The 17,189-nt window shown below is 58.8% G+C and overlaps 1 protein-coding gene across 1 annotated transcript in view; it reads right to left on the bottom strand.

Moving 5' to 3' along the window:
* PASK (PAS domain containing serine/threonine kinase) overlaps positions 1–15,359 on the bottom strand; it is a gene marked incomplete at its 5' end in the record, with an annotated part of 28,664 nt that extends 13,305 nt beyond the window's left edge. The window contains 10 exons of the mRNA XM_082658688.1: positions 323–495; positions 1,505–2,829; positions 5,187–5,310; positions 7,343–7,493; positions 8,735–8,995; positions 10,806–10,940; positions 11,457–11,597; positions 12,314–12,484; positions 13,150–13,382; positions 15,137–15,359. Of these exons, the coding sequence (XP_082514814.1) occupies positions 323–495; positions 1,505–2,829; positions 5,187–5,310; positions 7,343–7,493; positions 8,735–8,995; positions 10,806–10,940; positions 11,457–11,597; positions 12,314–12,484; positions 13,150–13,382; positions 15,137–15,359 (2,937 nt within the window). The remainder of the gene's footprint in view (positions 1–322; positions 496–1,504; positions 2,830–5,186; positions 5,311–7,342; positions 7,494–8,734; positions 8,996–10,805; positions 10,941–11,456; positions 11,598–12,313; positions 12,485–13,149; positions 13,383–15,136) is intronic.
* Positions 15,360–17,189: the final 1,830 nt, after the last annotated feature.

The following is a 17,189-nucleotide window of genomic DNA, read 5'->3' as shown; positions in this document are numbered from 1 at the left end:
GCCCTGTGCTGCCCCTCCCCGCTCTTCCCAGGCCCACGGGGTCCCCGGCCCGAGACCCGCTCTCCACGGGGTATGCCAGGGGCCTCAACATGTCTGTCCAGACTGGCACACACCTGGACCCCACTGTGCACACGGAGACACACAGATTTGAAATCCCACATGTGGCTTGATACACAGAATGTCAGAAGACAGACACTACACAGACCCTCTTCCCATCCCAGAGGACAGAGAGAGAGAGAGAGAGAGAGAGAGAGAGAGAGAGAGAGAGAGATGCTGATTGGGAGAGGCGGGCGGAAGGCAGGAGCTGACTTCAGTCACCAACCTCCCCCAGGCTGGCTCCAGACAGCTCGCAGGTGGAGTGGGCGGAGCCAGGCAGGAGCAGGCGGGTCTGCAGGGCCGAGTCCAGGTGGCCGTGCAGGAGGTCCTTCACCAGCCAGCAGCAGAACAGGGTGGATGAGCCCTGGAGCTCCACCCGCTTCACTTCAAACTGCACACCTGAGGACGGAAGGGGAGACCAAACACCCCCGCTGCTGTCACCACAGCAGTGTCAAGACCCCCAGAACGAGATAAAGCCAACAGACAGCGCCTGGGGCAGGGGCGGAGGGCACCGAGCCCGGAGAAGGGCAAAGCTGAGGCTGGCGGCCGCATCACCTCCCGCCGGCGTGGTGTCAGCAGCCCAGCATGTCTTCGGGGGCAGCCGGAGGCCAGGGGACTCAGGAGAGACCCGCCACCAGCCACCGATTCGGACGAGCCTGGAAAACCTGCCCCCAACACCCTCCACAGGAGTCTGGCTCGGGAGCCACACGTACACACACGTGCCACCTAACTGTACACGTCACCGTGCACACTGCCGTGGCACATGTGTGCGTGGACACAGCCTCCTGGGAACACAGCAAATCTAAGGTAGCTATCGGGGAGGTTTACAGGGGATTTTATTTTCTTCTTTTTGTTTATATTTTCTAATATTTCTGCAAATAACACATATTACTTATGTAACTCTTTTAAGTTTGGGAAAAACCCTGGTAACCAACACTACGAAATCAGCAACGAGGAAACAACTGGCTGAAATACGGCAAATTAGGAAATTAGGAAAAGAAAAAGGGACAAGTGAAGGGGTCTGACGGCCACACCCCCAGAATGGAGATTCTGAGGCCAGAGCAGCCTGAACCCCGACAGCACACGGAAAACCACCACCAGCCCCTCAGCCACACCTGCCTCCTGGTGTGGCAGCCGGGAGCCCACCCCCTGCTGCACCGCACGGAGGGCCTGGGCCCCCGGGCTGCCCCCTCCCCGGCACACGCACCTGTAATCCTCACTTTGAAGAGGTAAACTCTAACCTCGGCTCTATATTTAATATAACACCTCATTCCTGCCAAAACGATTCCGGGGATGAAGCCCCATCAGAGGCCAGAATCAGGAAGCCCCCCTGACCCCACTGCGCCACGCTCTTGGGGCAGCAGGGCAACGGGGGACCGGGCCCTCCCTGCCCCCCACCCGCACGTACTCAGCTGTGAGCCGTCTCGGTGGTAACAGCTCCCCGCGTAGGCGCCCTCCTGGATCTCGTGCTGCAGGTCGGCGGCCCCAAGCGGCGCAGAGCCGTCTGCTCTCACAGGCGTGGAGGTGACCTGGAGGCTCAGCCTGGGTGCCTCTAACAGGGACGCATCCATGGGGCCGGCTCCCGACACAGGAGGGACGCGGTCCAGGCTCTCTCGGCCACCCAGGTCATAGTGTTCGGAGGACACCAAGCCAGTCTGCGATGGTTCTGTTCCATCCAGCCCCAGACAGCTCTCGCGGAACCGCCGGCCTTCACCCAGATTGAAGTTGGTGCCGGTCAGCAGTAACAGCTCCCGGCCGTCCAGGACTTCTGACCTCTGCCTGCGTAAACCGCTCACGTCCACATCAGAGACCCCCAGCGAATGGGACCGGGTCCCCCCGAGTTCAGACGTAGCGCAGGAACAGTTCGAAGAAGTTCGGTCTGTCCATTCGCTGAAAACGAGTTCCTTGAGGTTCCAGGAAAACGAATTCTCGCCAGCCTCCCGGGCCTCCACGGTACCGGGCAGGTCAGTGGCAAGGGCCGAGCGGCCGCCGTGCGGGTCTGTGCCTCCCAGGTCACACAAGGACGCAGGGGCGGAGGGCGGGGGCTGCTCTGCGGGGACCAGCTCGGCGCAGGAGACACCCCAAGGCCCCGCAAAGCTCGGTGCAGGCAGCTGCTCCTTAATCAAGCACGTCCCCAGCCACGGCTCATCCAAAGAAAGCGTCGAGAGCAAGGGCTGCACCGTCCCCAGGGGGCTGGGGGCCGAGCCCGGGCTTCCCCGCTGAGTGCTCCACTCTGCCTCGAATCCAGGGCCGCGCACCGGGAGGCCCTGCCCTGCCAGCTGACCCGCAGCGTGCGGCCTGGCCTTGGTGGCATCAGCCCCGTGGTTTGAATCGCTGGTACCACTCGAGCCCCTCCGTCCCAGCTGTGTCTCCTGATATAGGCCACCCCTTCCAGCACCACTGGTCCCATCTGTACTTGGCACTGGTGTTTCAGCATCTTCATGGGAAGCACATGGTTTTGTGTCCACTGGGTCAGACCTGTTTCCTCCCAGAAGGTCCTGCCTGAGGCTCTCTGCTGTTGCCAGCCGCTCTTTCTCTAAGGCAGTGCTCTGGTGGTCCTCTGGCGACAACCGACGGCCAGGGGCTGACGGGCATCCCCCCGGCATGTCTCGCCGGCCCTCGGGCAGTGACTGTTCCTGGGCTGGCGGCCTTCCCTCCGGGATATTTTGCTGGTCCTGGGGTGACGGCTGTTGGCCATGGGCGGGTGGGCTTCCTTCTGGGACGCTGTCCACCCTGTGGATTGTTATACGGATGACATAGTCACTGAGGAGCCACAGAAGAGTCAATAAAAAGGAGACCACAGGGGCTCCCCCTTGATTAGAGACCCGCACCATGCAGTTAACGCCATAAACTTACGACAGAAAAAAAAGACTTTTATAACTAAACTTAAAAATGAAGAACCAACTCACATATTCTCCAGATAAATCCACACTTAGCAATGATTTATCCAAGAATGCCACTGAGTGCCTAGGACCCTCTGCTCAAGGCTGTGGTCAGCAATCTCACTTTGCGGTGAGTGGGACCCCGACAGCCGTGCAGCCAGCCTCTTCCTGCCCGCAAGGTGGAGGTGTGGGAAGAAAGGAGAGGCATTGGACACTGCACGCGGTAAACCACAATGGCTACAAACACCATCGGATCTCACAGCTCAGAGAGGGCAGGGCACGAGGGGCAGGAGGCTGGAAGAGCCGTGCCCCCAGGGTCCTGAGAGCTGGAGCACAAAGCCCCCAGCGCACTCAGCACGGGCGGACCACTGAGGAAGAGGCCGCCACGGCCCACCTGGCAATCTGCATCCAGACTCCCCTCTGCCGGCCCCGCTGCCAGCACCCACTCGGCCGGCGGTGCTGAGCGCCGGCCCCGTGTCAGCCCAAGGTCAGCTGCAGGCACCAAGGCCAACAGAAAGTGGCAGTGCCGGCCTGGCTGGGGAGGCGTGCGGTGATCTGTAAATGTTACACCAGGGGCTCATAAAGAGGCGGGGAGAGGAAAGACGTCACTTAAGGATGGGTCCCACAGAGGAGGCCGCTGTGAGTGGAGTTCTCAGGGACAGCTGAGGGGGCGAGGGCCTGCAGAGACCAGGCAAGAATGACGCCACCTCTATCTACCACCACCATCTACCTGGGCCAAGAGGCCAGCCCTGGACCCGTCTCCGGGGAGCCACACGGCCTCTGCGGTGTCAGCAGGTGAGGCGACGAGTGAAGGAAGACGACGGTAACTGGCCCATGAAGGACGCATCAAACACTTAGAACTGCGACACCAGAAACGTCCAGCGAAGAGGAAATGCAGGAATGGCCCATCTAGTTGAAGCTCCTCGTTGCCCACCCACGTCCCAGAAAATCAAGCCCACGCACCGCACTGAGGTTCGCTCAGCACGTGAGCCATCGCTAAGACACACCTGCCCCGACGCGGGCCGGGCACCTGGCGCCCACACCAGCGGGTGCCCCTGAGCCCAGGCCCCACCATGCGCCCCCAGGCAGCACAGAATCCTCCCTCCTCACCGTGTGTGTGTGTGTGTGTGTGTGTGCGTGCGCACACGCACACACACAGCAAGGAGAGCCCGCAGTCACGCTGCTCCAGCCACCAAAAGTTAAATAGGAAAAGGCCAGGAAGTTGAAGCAGATGACAGGAGCCGTGTTCACAAACCATGGTGCCACCTGTGAGGTGGCGGCTCTGAGGCAGCGCTGCAGAGAAAGGTCTCCGAGACACACACACCGCGTGTCCAGGCACGTGCACACATTTAGGGCAACGTGTGCATGGCAGCCTGCCCGTGCCTATGTAACGCACACTTCCATCTAAGCACATGGGGAAAGGGGTCCTGCAAGGTCACTGACGGCAGAGGTTCTCTCTGGGGACAGAGTCACGGGGACTTCTACTCTTCACCATTATTCTTCTGTACTTAGAAAAACATACACATTCACGTAGTACGTATTTAAAACATAATTTCAAGACTAGAAAACAGCGTGTATGTGTGAGTGAATAAATCTCACACAATGGTGAACAAAAGATGCCGGAGATAAGGGAGTGCATTCGGTGAAGTTCAAGAACAGGCACCTCCGACCTGCGTCCTGACCCCAGGGCAGTGAGGGACACCGAGTGGCGTGGCAGCAGGGCCTCCCAGGGTGAGAGGAGAAGGTCCAGAGAGGCTGGCGCATGACTGTATGCTACGCTTCAAAGAGACTGTTTTAAAAAGAGAAACTTACTGAAAACAAACCAAAATGCTATGCACAACAGGACTGTGGTAACTGAGCAAGTGGATGTTCTATTTCTACTTTCCTAAATTTTCCACATTGTACCTCGTCTCCTCTAAATAGAATAACTTTGTTATTTAAAAATGCATAGCAAACAGATTCAAATTATTTACAGAATGAGAAAATTACGCTGGAATCAGCTCCCCGGAACCTCCCTGAACGCCTTCTTATCCATAAACTGGGGCCCGTCTCACGGAGCCTGCAGGGACCTGGCCAGGTGACACAGAAGCACTGCCATCACGAGGGGCAGCAGCAGGTGTCACCTCCAACATTCCCAAGGACTGAACACTTCCCCAGGGTGCCTCCCCCCTGCCCCTCGCGCACCCGCCCCTCCCCCAGAGGACTTACCCCAGAGTGGGCAGCGCCGGGAGGGAGAAGGCGAGGCGGCCCCCGGCGTCCACTGGAACCTGGGCCCTGGGCGAGGCAGCCTGGCTCTCCGCTGGCTTTGGGGTCTCAGTGTTCACCCTTAGATCTGGCAGCAACAGCAAAAAAAAAAAAAAAGAGTGTTTTCCATTCGCTGGCTCGTCCTGCTGAAATGCACCTCCTCGGCCCGTGTGACTCGTGAGCAGGGGGCAAGGGGGCCTAACCTGACCTCAGACACACCGCCAGCCCCACGTCCACAGCAGGTCTCGGATCTGACCGCCCCTCACTGCCCCACGGGCACCAGGTCCAGGCCCACAGCCTCCCTGGGCTCTCCCTGCTCCGCCCTGGGCCCCGCACCTACCGACCCCAGAGTCGAACCTGCCCCTCATCTGCCGACAGCCCCCGAGGGCTCCGCTCTGACGCCGGGTAAAAACCAAAGGCCTGGCAGCCGGGCCCTGCTTCCCTCCCCAGGGCCTTGGGGCCTGGCCCTCTGGCCACCTACCTCACCACGCCCGGCGCTGCTGACTTTCCCAGAAGGCTGCCCCTGCCTCATTCCGGCTCACAGACCCCAAGATGGCACACCCTCCCCTGCTGTGCCCTTCCTTTGAGCGCTGGTCACCTCCTACGGCTCGTGTGCCACCTGCCTCCGCCTGCCTGCCTACACCAGGGCCCGGGACATCACAGGTTACTGGGGTCAGAGGAGCAAGACTGTCCTTGCCACACAGCAGCCTGCATGGGGGAGGCTCTTAGAAAGTTTAGTCCCGGCCCCTGGCTGACAGGCACAGGCGGGCTGGCACCATAAACAAGAGCACGCGTCCCCACGCACCCAGAAACACACACACACACACACACACACACACGCACCCAGAAACACACACACACACACACACACACACACACACACACACACACACACACACACACACAGGAAGAATTTGGAAATCTGGAAAAAGAGGAAAGGGAATGCATCAGCGATACAGAAAAAAACTTGAAAAAAAGGAGTCTTTGCAGACACAAAAACCCGGATACAATGAAGGAAACCCCATGTTAAGAAAGTGGTCACAGACTTCCCTGGCGGCACGGTGGTTAAGAATCTGCCTGCCAGTGCAGGTTCGATCTCTGGCCCGGGAAGATCCCACATGCCGTGGAGCCACTAAGCCCATGTGCCACAACTCCTGAGCCTGCGCTCTAGAGCCCGTGAGCCACAACTACTGAAGCCCGCACGCCTAGAGCCCGTGCTCCGCAACAAGAGAAGCCACCGCAACGAGAAGCCCGCACACCACAACGAAGAGTAGCCCCCGCCCACCGCAACTAGAGAAAGCCCGCGCGCAGCAACGAAGACCCAACACAGTCAAAAATAAATAAATAAATAGATAAAAGAAAAGTGGTTGAAGAGAGTCAGTAGCCTAACAAAGCATCTTTTAAAACCTGGACACCGTCTGACAATAAAGGTCCACGTCCCAGTTGGATGCCACGCAGCCGCGTCCCCCTCGGTGGCCACATGAAACCCACTCAAACACCACGTCCTCCCACGGACGCGCCCGCATGTGACAACACCCCACGGGTGCGGAGCTGGGACGGCCCCCGAGGCAGCGCCGGGGCAGCTCCTCCTTGAACCTGCTTGGGGAAGGCGGGCGCCCCGGAGGCTGCTGGTCCCCTGCTTCCCGGAGCTCCAAAGCCAGAGCAGGAGCCACGCGCCGCCCTCTCACACACGGCGCCTGCAGCATCACGTGGTGGGGCTCGGGCCACTTGTTGGAATCATATTAAATGTTGAAAGTACTAGAAATAAACAAATCCCGCCAGGACTGTTTACTCAGGGATTCATCTGATATGCTGCATCAATCCGGTCTTCAGCCACTTACATAAAGCTATATCACTCACATAAGACCGCCAACTAGTGGCCGGTGTTGCGGACACAGGCATGCAGTGACTCACCTGGGGACCTCTCGCGCTAACACATCTGTGAGACCCGCACACAAGTATCCCATCCCCTGGGAACACGGAAGGCCCACAAGAGACAGAGAGAAACATCAAACCCACACAAACAGGGTCCCCATGACGGCCATCCCATCACCCATGGAGGCCAGGGGCGGGGACTGGGCGGCCACAGGTGCACCTGGGAGGAGGCGGCAAGCTCTCACCCTCGGCTGTGTGCTGGGCATCCCTAGTGGTCTCCCCAGGCCCACTGTGTCTGCCAGCGTCCAGGCAGTTGGCCACGTCTGGCAGCAGAAAGGAACTGTCACAGGCAAGGTCCATGTAGTGGTAGAAACCAGGAATCAGGAAAGTGATGTTCTAGAAAACAAAAGGACATTTCAGAACCTGGTGAGAATCCTCACTGACCCACTGAACCATCCCTCCGTCCCGTCTGGGCAGAGAATGAAGACAACGCCAGCAAGTCTCTGGACAAGGTTAGGAAAGACCCTGGTCAAACTCCTTCTGGCAGACCCGAAGCCCTGGACGCTCAACACGGAAATCAAAACTTGCTTCCCTTTCTCTTAGTACGCCCTGACGAGACTGCGTCCACACACTCCCTGGAAGGACCTGGCGCCCCCTATGTTCCTGTGGGGAGCCCTTGTCCAAGAGTTACTCTAACTGCGTTTTCATTAACTTCAATTGAACTAAGTTTGACTTAATTTAACTAAAATTTATTTTACTTGCTTCTTAGTATTTCTATTAAAGAACAGAACCAGTTCTGTTCTGGTTCCAGGGACCAGTTTTGGGAGCCTCAAAAGAAGTTAAAGCTCTGGCTGGCTGGACGGGGTGCAGGGTTGGCTCCAGAAAGAGTGACAAGAGGGGACGGCTGCCTGTGGGGAACAAGGTGCTCGGTGAAAGGCTGTGGGGAACGCCAGGCCTGCATCCACGTCTAGGAGCCAGTCCAGCCAGGTGCAGGGCCTGTGGCCAGGGGCGGGGGTGTCATTCAGGTGTCAAGAGCAACACATCACACAGCAGCCTCTCCTTCCTGCATGAACCACTCCCCCCCAGTCGAGTGGGGGCCCGTGTCCCCTCCTCAGAAGCCCTGGAGGACTGCTGAGACCACCCAAGGAAAGCCACTCCGAGGAAGCCTGAGATGCTCGCCTGCCCTCTGAGCCCAGCCCAATCCAAGGAAGAAGGTTCTAGAAACACCTTCCTCCCACGCTGACTCACAACGGACCCCAGGATGGTCAGAGGAGGTGTGGACAAGCCCCGGCCCGTGGGTGTGGAGCGAATCCGCACAGCTGTGACACACCCTCATCCAATAACTCAGACCCGATCTTGCTTGGGACAGGCTTTGGGGTGAGAGAGCCCCTTCCCTCTCCTGGGGGGGCACATGGCACCCAAAGGCTTTGGGGGTAGCCCAGGCGGGGTCATCAAGTATTCCCTGTGGGGTCCAGATAAATGGGCGCAGGCGGGGGAACAGGGCCGTGAGCAGAGGCCTCCCTCTCCGCGCCCGAGTTCCCCCGGGGAGAGCTGGCGAGCTGGGCTCGAGGATGCAGAAGCACAGGCCTAGGACAGGCCAAGACCGGCTTCCCCAAGGCGGGGCGGGGGAGAAACACCTTGCCCAGGAGCTCATCCTTTCCATAACCAAACAGCATCAGAGCAAAGCTGTGGTTGATGCCGTAGATGGTCCCGTCCGGCAGGAGGGTGATGAGCCCACTGATGGTGGAAAACACCCAGATGGAGGCCGAGTAGCCCCAGTCAGGGGCCGCCTCGCCGTCTGCTGCCTCCTCGCTGCCGGGTTCAGAGTTCAGCTTTAAGCTCAGAGGGAAGGTGGTACCATCCTTGGCTCTTCCAGCAGACCTCTGAATCCTGAGATTCTGAAAGAAAGACACACCACCGAGCTAACCACAGCACCTCCTGTGGCCCGAGCCTTGAGCCTTTGCTGCTTTAGATGTACGTCCACCCACGCCCATTGGCGGGTGCCCCCCAAACACCTAACTCTCCACACTGCTCTTCCTTCCACTATCTCCCCGCACCACCCCTCTCTGCCCCAGGGAACGCAGAGCCCTGACCGGGAGCTGCGGCCGGGCCGGGGGCCCTGAGCGCAGAGCACACAGGGTCCATCAAGCAAGGTGCCAGCCCTGCGGGAGCAACACCAGCAAGTTCCTCCCTGCTGTCCACCCTGGACCACTGGTGCCCCCCAGCGCCCACCTCTGTAGGCGGCCTCAGTCCCTCAGCCCCGCCCTCTGTCCTCCAGACTGGGGGGCAGTGGCTTCCCGTAGTTGCTGACCTCTGGGCGGCTTGCCCCCCCCACACCCTCCGCCTCCTTAGCTCCTCTGTCACCCACGCAACCAAGTCCTCGCATCACGTTTCTCTGCTCAAATACTCGGGCGTATCCGGTCTCCCAAGCCAATCTCGACGGTGCGGCCTCTAACCAGAGGCTTTCTGAGTCAGCTCCCTTCCTGGTCCCAAGACGGCAAGCTGGCCCAGGCCTCATGTCTACCCCTCACTCAATACCGCCTGCCCCCTTCTCAGGGTCCACCCGCAAGACACAAGACCTGCAGAGGCCCAAGGCCTGAACGGGGGGGAGCTCCCACTGCATCAGCACAGCGCTCTGACCAGGGGCAGAACTCAAGACCCCAGGCTCCCCGTGGTAAGGGTGCAGGCCAGACCCCAGGCCCCAGGGAGCCCTGAGGAAAGAGGGGGCAGGGTGTCTGTCTCCACCTGCTGCTGGGGGTGTGAGGCGGCTCCAGCGTGGGGCTGCTGGGAGGGTGCTTGCCGTCCTGGCACACACCTCTTGTGGCCACGTGCCTGGGGTGGGCAGAGGTTTGCTTACGTTCAGTTAAGCATAAGAGGCTGCCAAATAGTCCAGAGCTCTGGGGTCCAAGTGGTCCCACTGCTTTAGAACAGAGTAAAGGACATAAAGAGAATAAGGTACGGGGGAGAGGTTTCCAATTGAGCTGGAAAGCCTAAAAATAGCAAAGCACCACGTCAGAGGGCTCAGCTCTCTTAGCCTAAGGCCAGTGGGAGAGCCAGGGAGTGCCTACAGGTGTCCCGAAAGAATCTGCTATTTCTTGCAGCAGCAGAGCCGACTTCAGCCCCAAATCGACCATCCGGCTGACCCTGCCGGTCGCTGGGATGTGACATCAGGTGAATTCCCAGCAACGTGATTGCTTGTGTGAGGGCTGCGCGCTAGTTGGTAAACGGAGCACCTGGAACTGGGAGGACCCAGACGAAAAGAGAACCTTCAGCCTCAAAGCTCCACTGCCCCCAGAGCTGCCGACTGACCTGCCTCCGTCTGACCTGCAGACCTGCCTCCGTCTGACCTGCAGTCCTGCCTTGGGGGGAGACCTGCCACCTGCCAATTCCCCCTGCTCCTCTCAGCCCCCAGACCTGTCAATAAAGAGACCCCAGCAGGAGCTCCAGGGAGAGGGCCGAGGGGCAGGCGCAGTCAGTCAGAGAGCCACGGAGGCTCTGAGCCTACGTCAAGACTGCAGAGCCCAGACACCTCTAAATGGAACCCGTCCCGTCATGTCCATGCACGGGCCACTCCTACTCTCAGGAAGCCCGGCCTCCATCTGCAGGCCAGGGGTTTGGGTCTAAGAACTTGATGCTCATCAGATAGAGACTCCAGCGGCCACAGGGCCCCAGCCACGGCCAGGCAGTGCAGGCGGTCGGGGGTCCTACCTTGGGGATGTGCTCGCCAGGCGGAGGGAGCTGCACAGAAGGGATAAGGTCTGTGATGCGCTGCCCGACCACTTCCTCCACAGACGTGAATCCATGCAGGTGGGCAAAGAGACCGTCACAGGACGTCACGGTTCCCTTGGAGGAAAAGCCAGCATTTTAAACCTTGTAATCAAAGTTTCTTGCGCGTCAGCTTTAAACCTCACCGAACTTCTGTGTCTTCAAGTTGAAGGCAAGGCTATCGGTGCTACCTCTCCCCCACAACCCGACCCCCACAAAGCGCAGCGGCACAAAGAACGCCGTCTTCCTCCTTCTGCCGGGCGGACCGAAACACGCATCTCTCCAGGCACCCGCAGAAGCCCATACCGCAACCACACCCACGCTTGCCTCTGAGGGCCGTCTGCACCTCAGCCACCACTCGGACAGATGTACGTGTTATCGCTTTATTGAAGTGTTGAAACAATCCTGTGAGTGTCAGGATTATATCCCAATTTTACAGGTGAGGGAACGGGGCCACAGGGAGACTGGGTTCCCTGCCCAAGTGCACACAGGTTGTCAGGGGGCTGCCGGGGGCCAACCCCCCAGAACCCCATGCCCTCTTTCTGCCCGAAGGCCCCGGTGGGGAGGCGACACGCAGTTGAGAAACAGACTCACGTTGCTCTGGAAAGCCACCCAGGCCGAGACCCTCTCCACGGGCTCCAGCACGACCACGCAGCAGAGGCTGTGCTCCTGCTTCACCCTCCGCATCCACACGGAGACCGGGATCTGCTCCCCACTGCGGCTCACGATGTCCACCTGGGGGCAGAGGGGCTCAGACCCGGCCAGAACCTGGCACGTGGGCGTTCCTGGCCGCTGCTCACCTGCCTCACGTTTCGGAAATAAACGAAAGTACGAACAAGGCTTCTGACACCTAACCTTACAGTCTCGGAGTGAATGAATGATCTATCGAAGAGTAGGTTTTTTCCATCCTCAGCCTCATGGTAACAAAGCAGGGGAAAGAGCGGTGTCTGTAACTTCTTAAAGAACAGACACCAATACATGCTGAACGTCTGAATTTTCTTCTAGGTAGTCGTCTCGTGGACGGGTAATTTTCTGGATGTAGTTGGTCCTCTCTAACTTGTTTTGGTGCCTGAGGCTCAGGGCTCAGCATCTAACATGCAGGTCAGCCCATCAACGTCCAGCTTGGACACACACAGGAAGGCTCAAAGCTCCAGGGAAACCCTGCAGCCATGCCAGCCCCTCCAAGACCACCAAACAAGCAGGGCGTGGAGACGTGGATGGGAGACAACAGAACCGTGCGACTCCTCGGGAACCTGGTGTGGGCCCTGCAGGCTTGCAAGGCGGTCAAGGCTCCTCCCGACGCAGGAGTACCGGGGATGCGCCAGGCCAGCAGCAGTACCATCTCTGTTCCCACACGGCCTCCCCCCGCCGCCCCAGGTGCTCCCCATGCCAAGGTTGAGGGCAGGACGGCGCCGGCAGTGACCACTGGCAGTCGAGAGGCCCACACTCACCACCGTGCCAAACACGACAGCAGCGTGGCCGTCGGCCTCCACGTGCTCCTCACTGAGGGCCCGCGCCACGTTGGAATCCGGCTTCAGGAAGAACTGTGTGAGCTTCTGGCCAATCAGGTCGTGGCTGCTGTACCCCAGGAGCCGGCAGGCTCTGTCGCTGGCCACCAGGATCTGAGGTCGCAGAGAGGAGGGCACCCGCGTCACCAGCAGCTCCTCTGGCTCCCGGACAGCCAAGGGGAAGGCAGCGAGGAGGTGGTGCGGGGACAGCCCAGTGACCTGTCCTTCCCGCCACGTCCCGCGGCCGTCGAGCTCCCAGCAGAGCCGCCCCGGATCATCCGGCATCTCAATCGCATGGAAACAAGAATGACCACCAGCCAGTGCAGCAATGGCACTGAGACTGAAACCACCCATCCTTCACCCGCCGAGATGCACACACCACGTCGTGAAGACCAGGCGGGAGAGACGGGGATGCACGCCCCACGGCCTGCCCGCCTGACAGTCTCAGCTCTTTGCACACAAACGTGCATGATGCAAATGCATTTAATTCAAACGCTGAATATCCAGGCCTATTTTAGTTGAGCCAGTGCTTGAGCAAAAGCATGAATAGGTAACGCGCTGCTTTCCTTTCCTTGAATCTCTGCCTTGATGAGAGGATTCAATGTTTCGACTGATTAACACGGAGGTAGGTTTCCAAAGTCCTCTCTTTTGCTACTAATGTAGGTAGAACCAGCCCCTTTTCTCATTGCACCCAAAACACTCAAGTGCCTCTGTTTCAGGTTATAGGTTGAAGGCACAGACCCCAAACTCACGGCTGGGTCGCAAACCAAAGCACATACCTCTGTGGTCTTGGCGTCCACGGTGAACACGGCCTTGCTGGGGTTGCACACAGGGGCCGGGAGCGGAGGTGTGGACCACCCTGAGGACAAGCCCTGCAGCAGGGAGCAACAGGACGTGCTGCCCAGGGACCCTGCCAGGTCCGCCTGCGCAGGCGCAGCCAGCCAGTGCGATTTGCTTGTGCAAATATTTTGGGCAGCCAATGACGACAGACAGTAGGAGCTCCATCTGTCTTCTGGAAAGCAAAGGAAGGGACACTTTAAACCTTGCGTGGCTGCAACACACAAAACACACAGTCCCCACCTCTAGCTCCTGCAAAAGGGTCCAAGGATGAAATTGACCTGCAGGGTTGTGCATGTGAATGTTCCCCAGGGGCCACCTAGACAACCACCACACAGAAGCACAAAGGACCTCAACACTGTGCAAACAACCCTCTGAAGTCCCTTCCCACCCGCCCCTCCCAGGGGCATGCTCCCGTGTCCATCGGTCCAAGACCCACAGTCCCTCCGGCTGCTACCCCTCACCCGTCCCTGTGGAGTCTCCCAGACCCCAGAGCTCCCTGCTGTCTCACCACCTGCGCTGGGTCTCCCTCCTCCTTCACCCACAGGCTCACTCCCCACCGCGGCTCCAGAAAGTCAGTTCTCGGCAACATCGCCAGCGGCTCCCAAGTCCCAGCGGTCAACTCCCAGGCCTCGCCCCCCCCTCCCCACGCCTCAGCAGTGCTGGGCCGGGAGGGCCGCTCCCCTCCTCCCAAACTGCCTGCCCTCAGCAGGGCACCCTCTGCCCTCCACCTTCTCACCTCTCAACACTGCAGGACCCCAGGCTCATCCTCAGGACCTCCAACCATCCCTGGTGGCTTTATATACACTTCACATAGACGTGTGTTGATGGCCCCTGGGCTCCAGGTGCCGGCTCCCCCCTTTCCCAGCTCAGTGAATGTCAACTCCATCCTTCCAGCAGCTCAGAAAGCAAACAAGCGAACAGGACTCTTCCCTGCTCTCCACTCTGGGCCCTCAGAGGGGACGCCTGGCTTTCCCAGTCAGCGGACCCACCCTGACCATCCTTTGAGGCTAGAAACCACATGGTCACCTGCCCGGGGCCTCCTCTTCCCAGGCAGCCAGTGCCAAGCTCAATCCAACCACCCTCGGGCCTCAGGACAAGCACTGAGGCGCCAGCTCTGCTTCTTCCTCCCACCCCTCGCCGGCCAGAGCCCCCGGCTGGAGCCCTCACTCCCGGGGCACCTGCCCGCCTCACAGACCAGCGAGGCCACCGCCACAGCATCTGTCTCCTGAGCACAGCTGGCCCCTCCAGATCCTCCTACCCTCTCCCGGAGACCAGACCCGCCCCCACTTCCCCTGCAGCCCTTTCCCCCAGCTCCAGCCACCTCCCCGTCGTCCTAACAGGCTTCCCCGTGGTCCGGGCCTCCCACCCCCAACAAGCACCTGCCGGTGCCCAGGTACGCCCTCCAACAATAAGCCACCGAGGCGGAGCAGCGCCTTCCTCCTGGCTGGGTCTGGGCCCCGCAGGCACCAGCTGATGCAGAGAAATAAGAAAGGGGGGGCAGTGGCACCTCCCACTTCTCGGCCAACCCCGGGCACTGCTGCCCGCAAGCCCGTCTAACCCGTTAGCCTGCATCCTGCATCCGGGAGGAAAGCAGGAGCCTGGGCGCGGTCAGCCAGCATGCGCCGAACCCAGTGAATAAAACTGAGTTCTGGCTCGCGCAGCCCACCCGGCCCAGCCCGGCCGTCTCACACACCCCGGAGCGAGAAACCCCGACCCTGGACCGCAGGCCAATTCCAACCGCCGCCTGAAAAGGAGTTTCCTGCACAAGAATCACAGCAGAACAAACGTGGCAGGAGAGGGTCCTGCCGGCATCGCCTGAAACGAAGGCCTTTTCTCTGCAGGAGCAGAGCCCCTGAGTGGAGCCAAGCGTGGCCCCCACCTTCACACGCAAGGCGGACGCCCCTGGAGATAAGAAGGGCTGCTTACCAGACAGCGCCATCCTGCTCTGGCAGAGCTTCGACAGCCCGTTCCTTCTGCTCGGCTGTCTGTGGGCCAAGGACCAGGACTTGCTGGGCTCGGAGGCGGTCTGCACAGCAGGGCTCTCTGGCGGCGCTGCCAGGGAGAGGCTCCCGCCCTGGCCCCGGCGGTCCTCTTCTGAGGCCATGGAGCCGCTGTCCTCCACCGGGAGCTGGTGGGCCAGCGGGACCATCGTCCACCGGAAAATGAAGTGAACGGATCAGCGTCTGCAAGGCAAGAACAAAGGCAGTTCAGCCAACTAATTCTTCACAAGGCTGAGCTCAGCTCAGCCCCAAAAGACTCACAGGCGCCCGAGAGCCATCCTGGGTCAGAGCCTACGAAGCAAGGATAGTCGGACGGAGAGAAGTGCATAGGAAGGGATGAGAAAGAGAGAAGGAGAGGGGGGAAAACCAGAACAGAGCGGGAAGGAGCCGTGAAGGACACTTTGCACTACAGTACAGACCCACCGCCAGGAGGCCCAGGCCAGGGGCCTTGATGAAGGAGGAGGCCAGGGCCAGGGCGACGTGCCCCTAGAGCCTACACCCCACTTCTGGATCACCTTCTGGGCATGCGGAACCCAGAGCTCCCGGCCAGGGGGCCTGGAGCCCACTCTCCAGACCTGCACCGGCCTCTTCCCCTCATCAGTCCTCCCATATTACAGCACCCACCGACCCAAGGACAGGCCGAGGAGCAGCCCTGCTCCAACGATAAGGAGGCAGAGGGAGACCAAGCTTCAACAGCAGGCCTCCCAACACAGGATGGACCTGGCAGCTGTCCCTTCCCATGCCACCGCATTACAGCAAAGAACTCTAAGGAAGCCCAACCCACGCATCCCACCCTGGCTGCAAAGTCATCATAAAGATTCATCAGGGCAGGAGGGCAGTGCCTTTCCCAGTGAGCAGTCTGTGGGCTGATTTATCACTTTGCATACAATGATAGCAATGTGGGGTCTCTGGTACGCTCATGCCCCAGGTCCCTCAGAAGTTAACATTAGGGCCTGGCAATGCCCACCTAGGCTGCGCGCTGACCTCGGTGGTAAGGGGGGCCCCCTAGACAGAGGGAAAACTAGAGGTCCCACTAAGACCTGTGTGGAAGGATCATGACATCAAAACACGCCACAGAGCTACATAAACAAAGGTCATTGCAGGTAGAGGAACCAAAATAGCCAACAGAACACAGTCAATCTCAGAAACAGAGCGAAGGGACACTGGCACACAGTGAAGAGCAGTAGGGCACCGCCAGCATGTTCCCCGGCTCGGCGAGGCCCTGGACAGCACCTGACCTTCCAGTTCCAGTTTCCTCATGTGTAAGGTGTGATTAACAATAATCCACACCTCATAATACTCTTGTGAGGATTCAGAGACCCAAGTTGGGGCTGGCATACTGTAAGTGCTTAATAACTGTGATCTGCTAGTTCTCAATGGAATTAGAATAATTAGTTTGGGGCAAAATTGCATCCCTATGACTTTCCATGTGCAAAAATTAGTTCCAGATGAATTAAAGAACAAAAGTTCTAGGAAAAAAATAAGACTAAGAATATAGTGGACTGGATAACTCTTTGTGGCCCTTGCATTTTAGAACAACTAGGTCTCACCACGAATATGGTGGCCATGGCATCTGTGAGCTACCTGAAAGTAGGAGAAACTTCCAAAAGGTAAAAACAACACACATGAGCTGAAACCAGAACTGGGAGAGTGAGTCACCTCAAGAGACAAGAGAGTTACTCTTAGACTCCTAAAAGAAGCCAGGGACCCTTGAAGAGGGGCAGTGTGGCCCTAATTCAGTAGCACCCCCAAGATCCTGGCAAAAGCAATCCTCTCAGAAACAAAGCATCCTAAATAGAGGCCTGAGATTTTCCAAAGATTAAGATTAACCAAATATGCTCTCTTTCAATTAAACAGATAAGAAAACAAAATACCATGAGTGAAAGTCTGCAGAAAAATCAAACAACAAAGTCATTTACACAAGAAGACTAAATGGTAGAAATAACTGCAAATGTGTTTAAAACTATAAAAGATGGAGT

The sequence above is a fragment of the Grampus griseus genome (genome assembly GCF_964374135.1).
Source record: "Grampus griseus genome assembly, chromosome: 7".
Lineage (NCBI taxonomy): Eukaryota > Metazoa > Chordata > Mammalia > Artiodactyla > Delphinidae > Grampus > Grampus griseus.
This window is presented reverse-complemented; position numbering and strand designations above follow the sequence as displayed.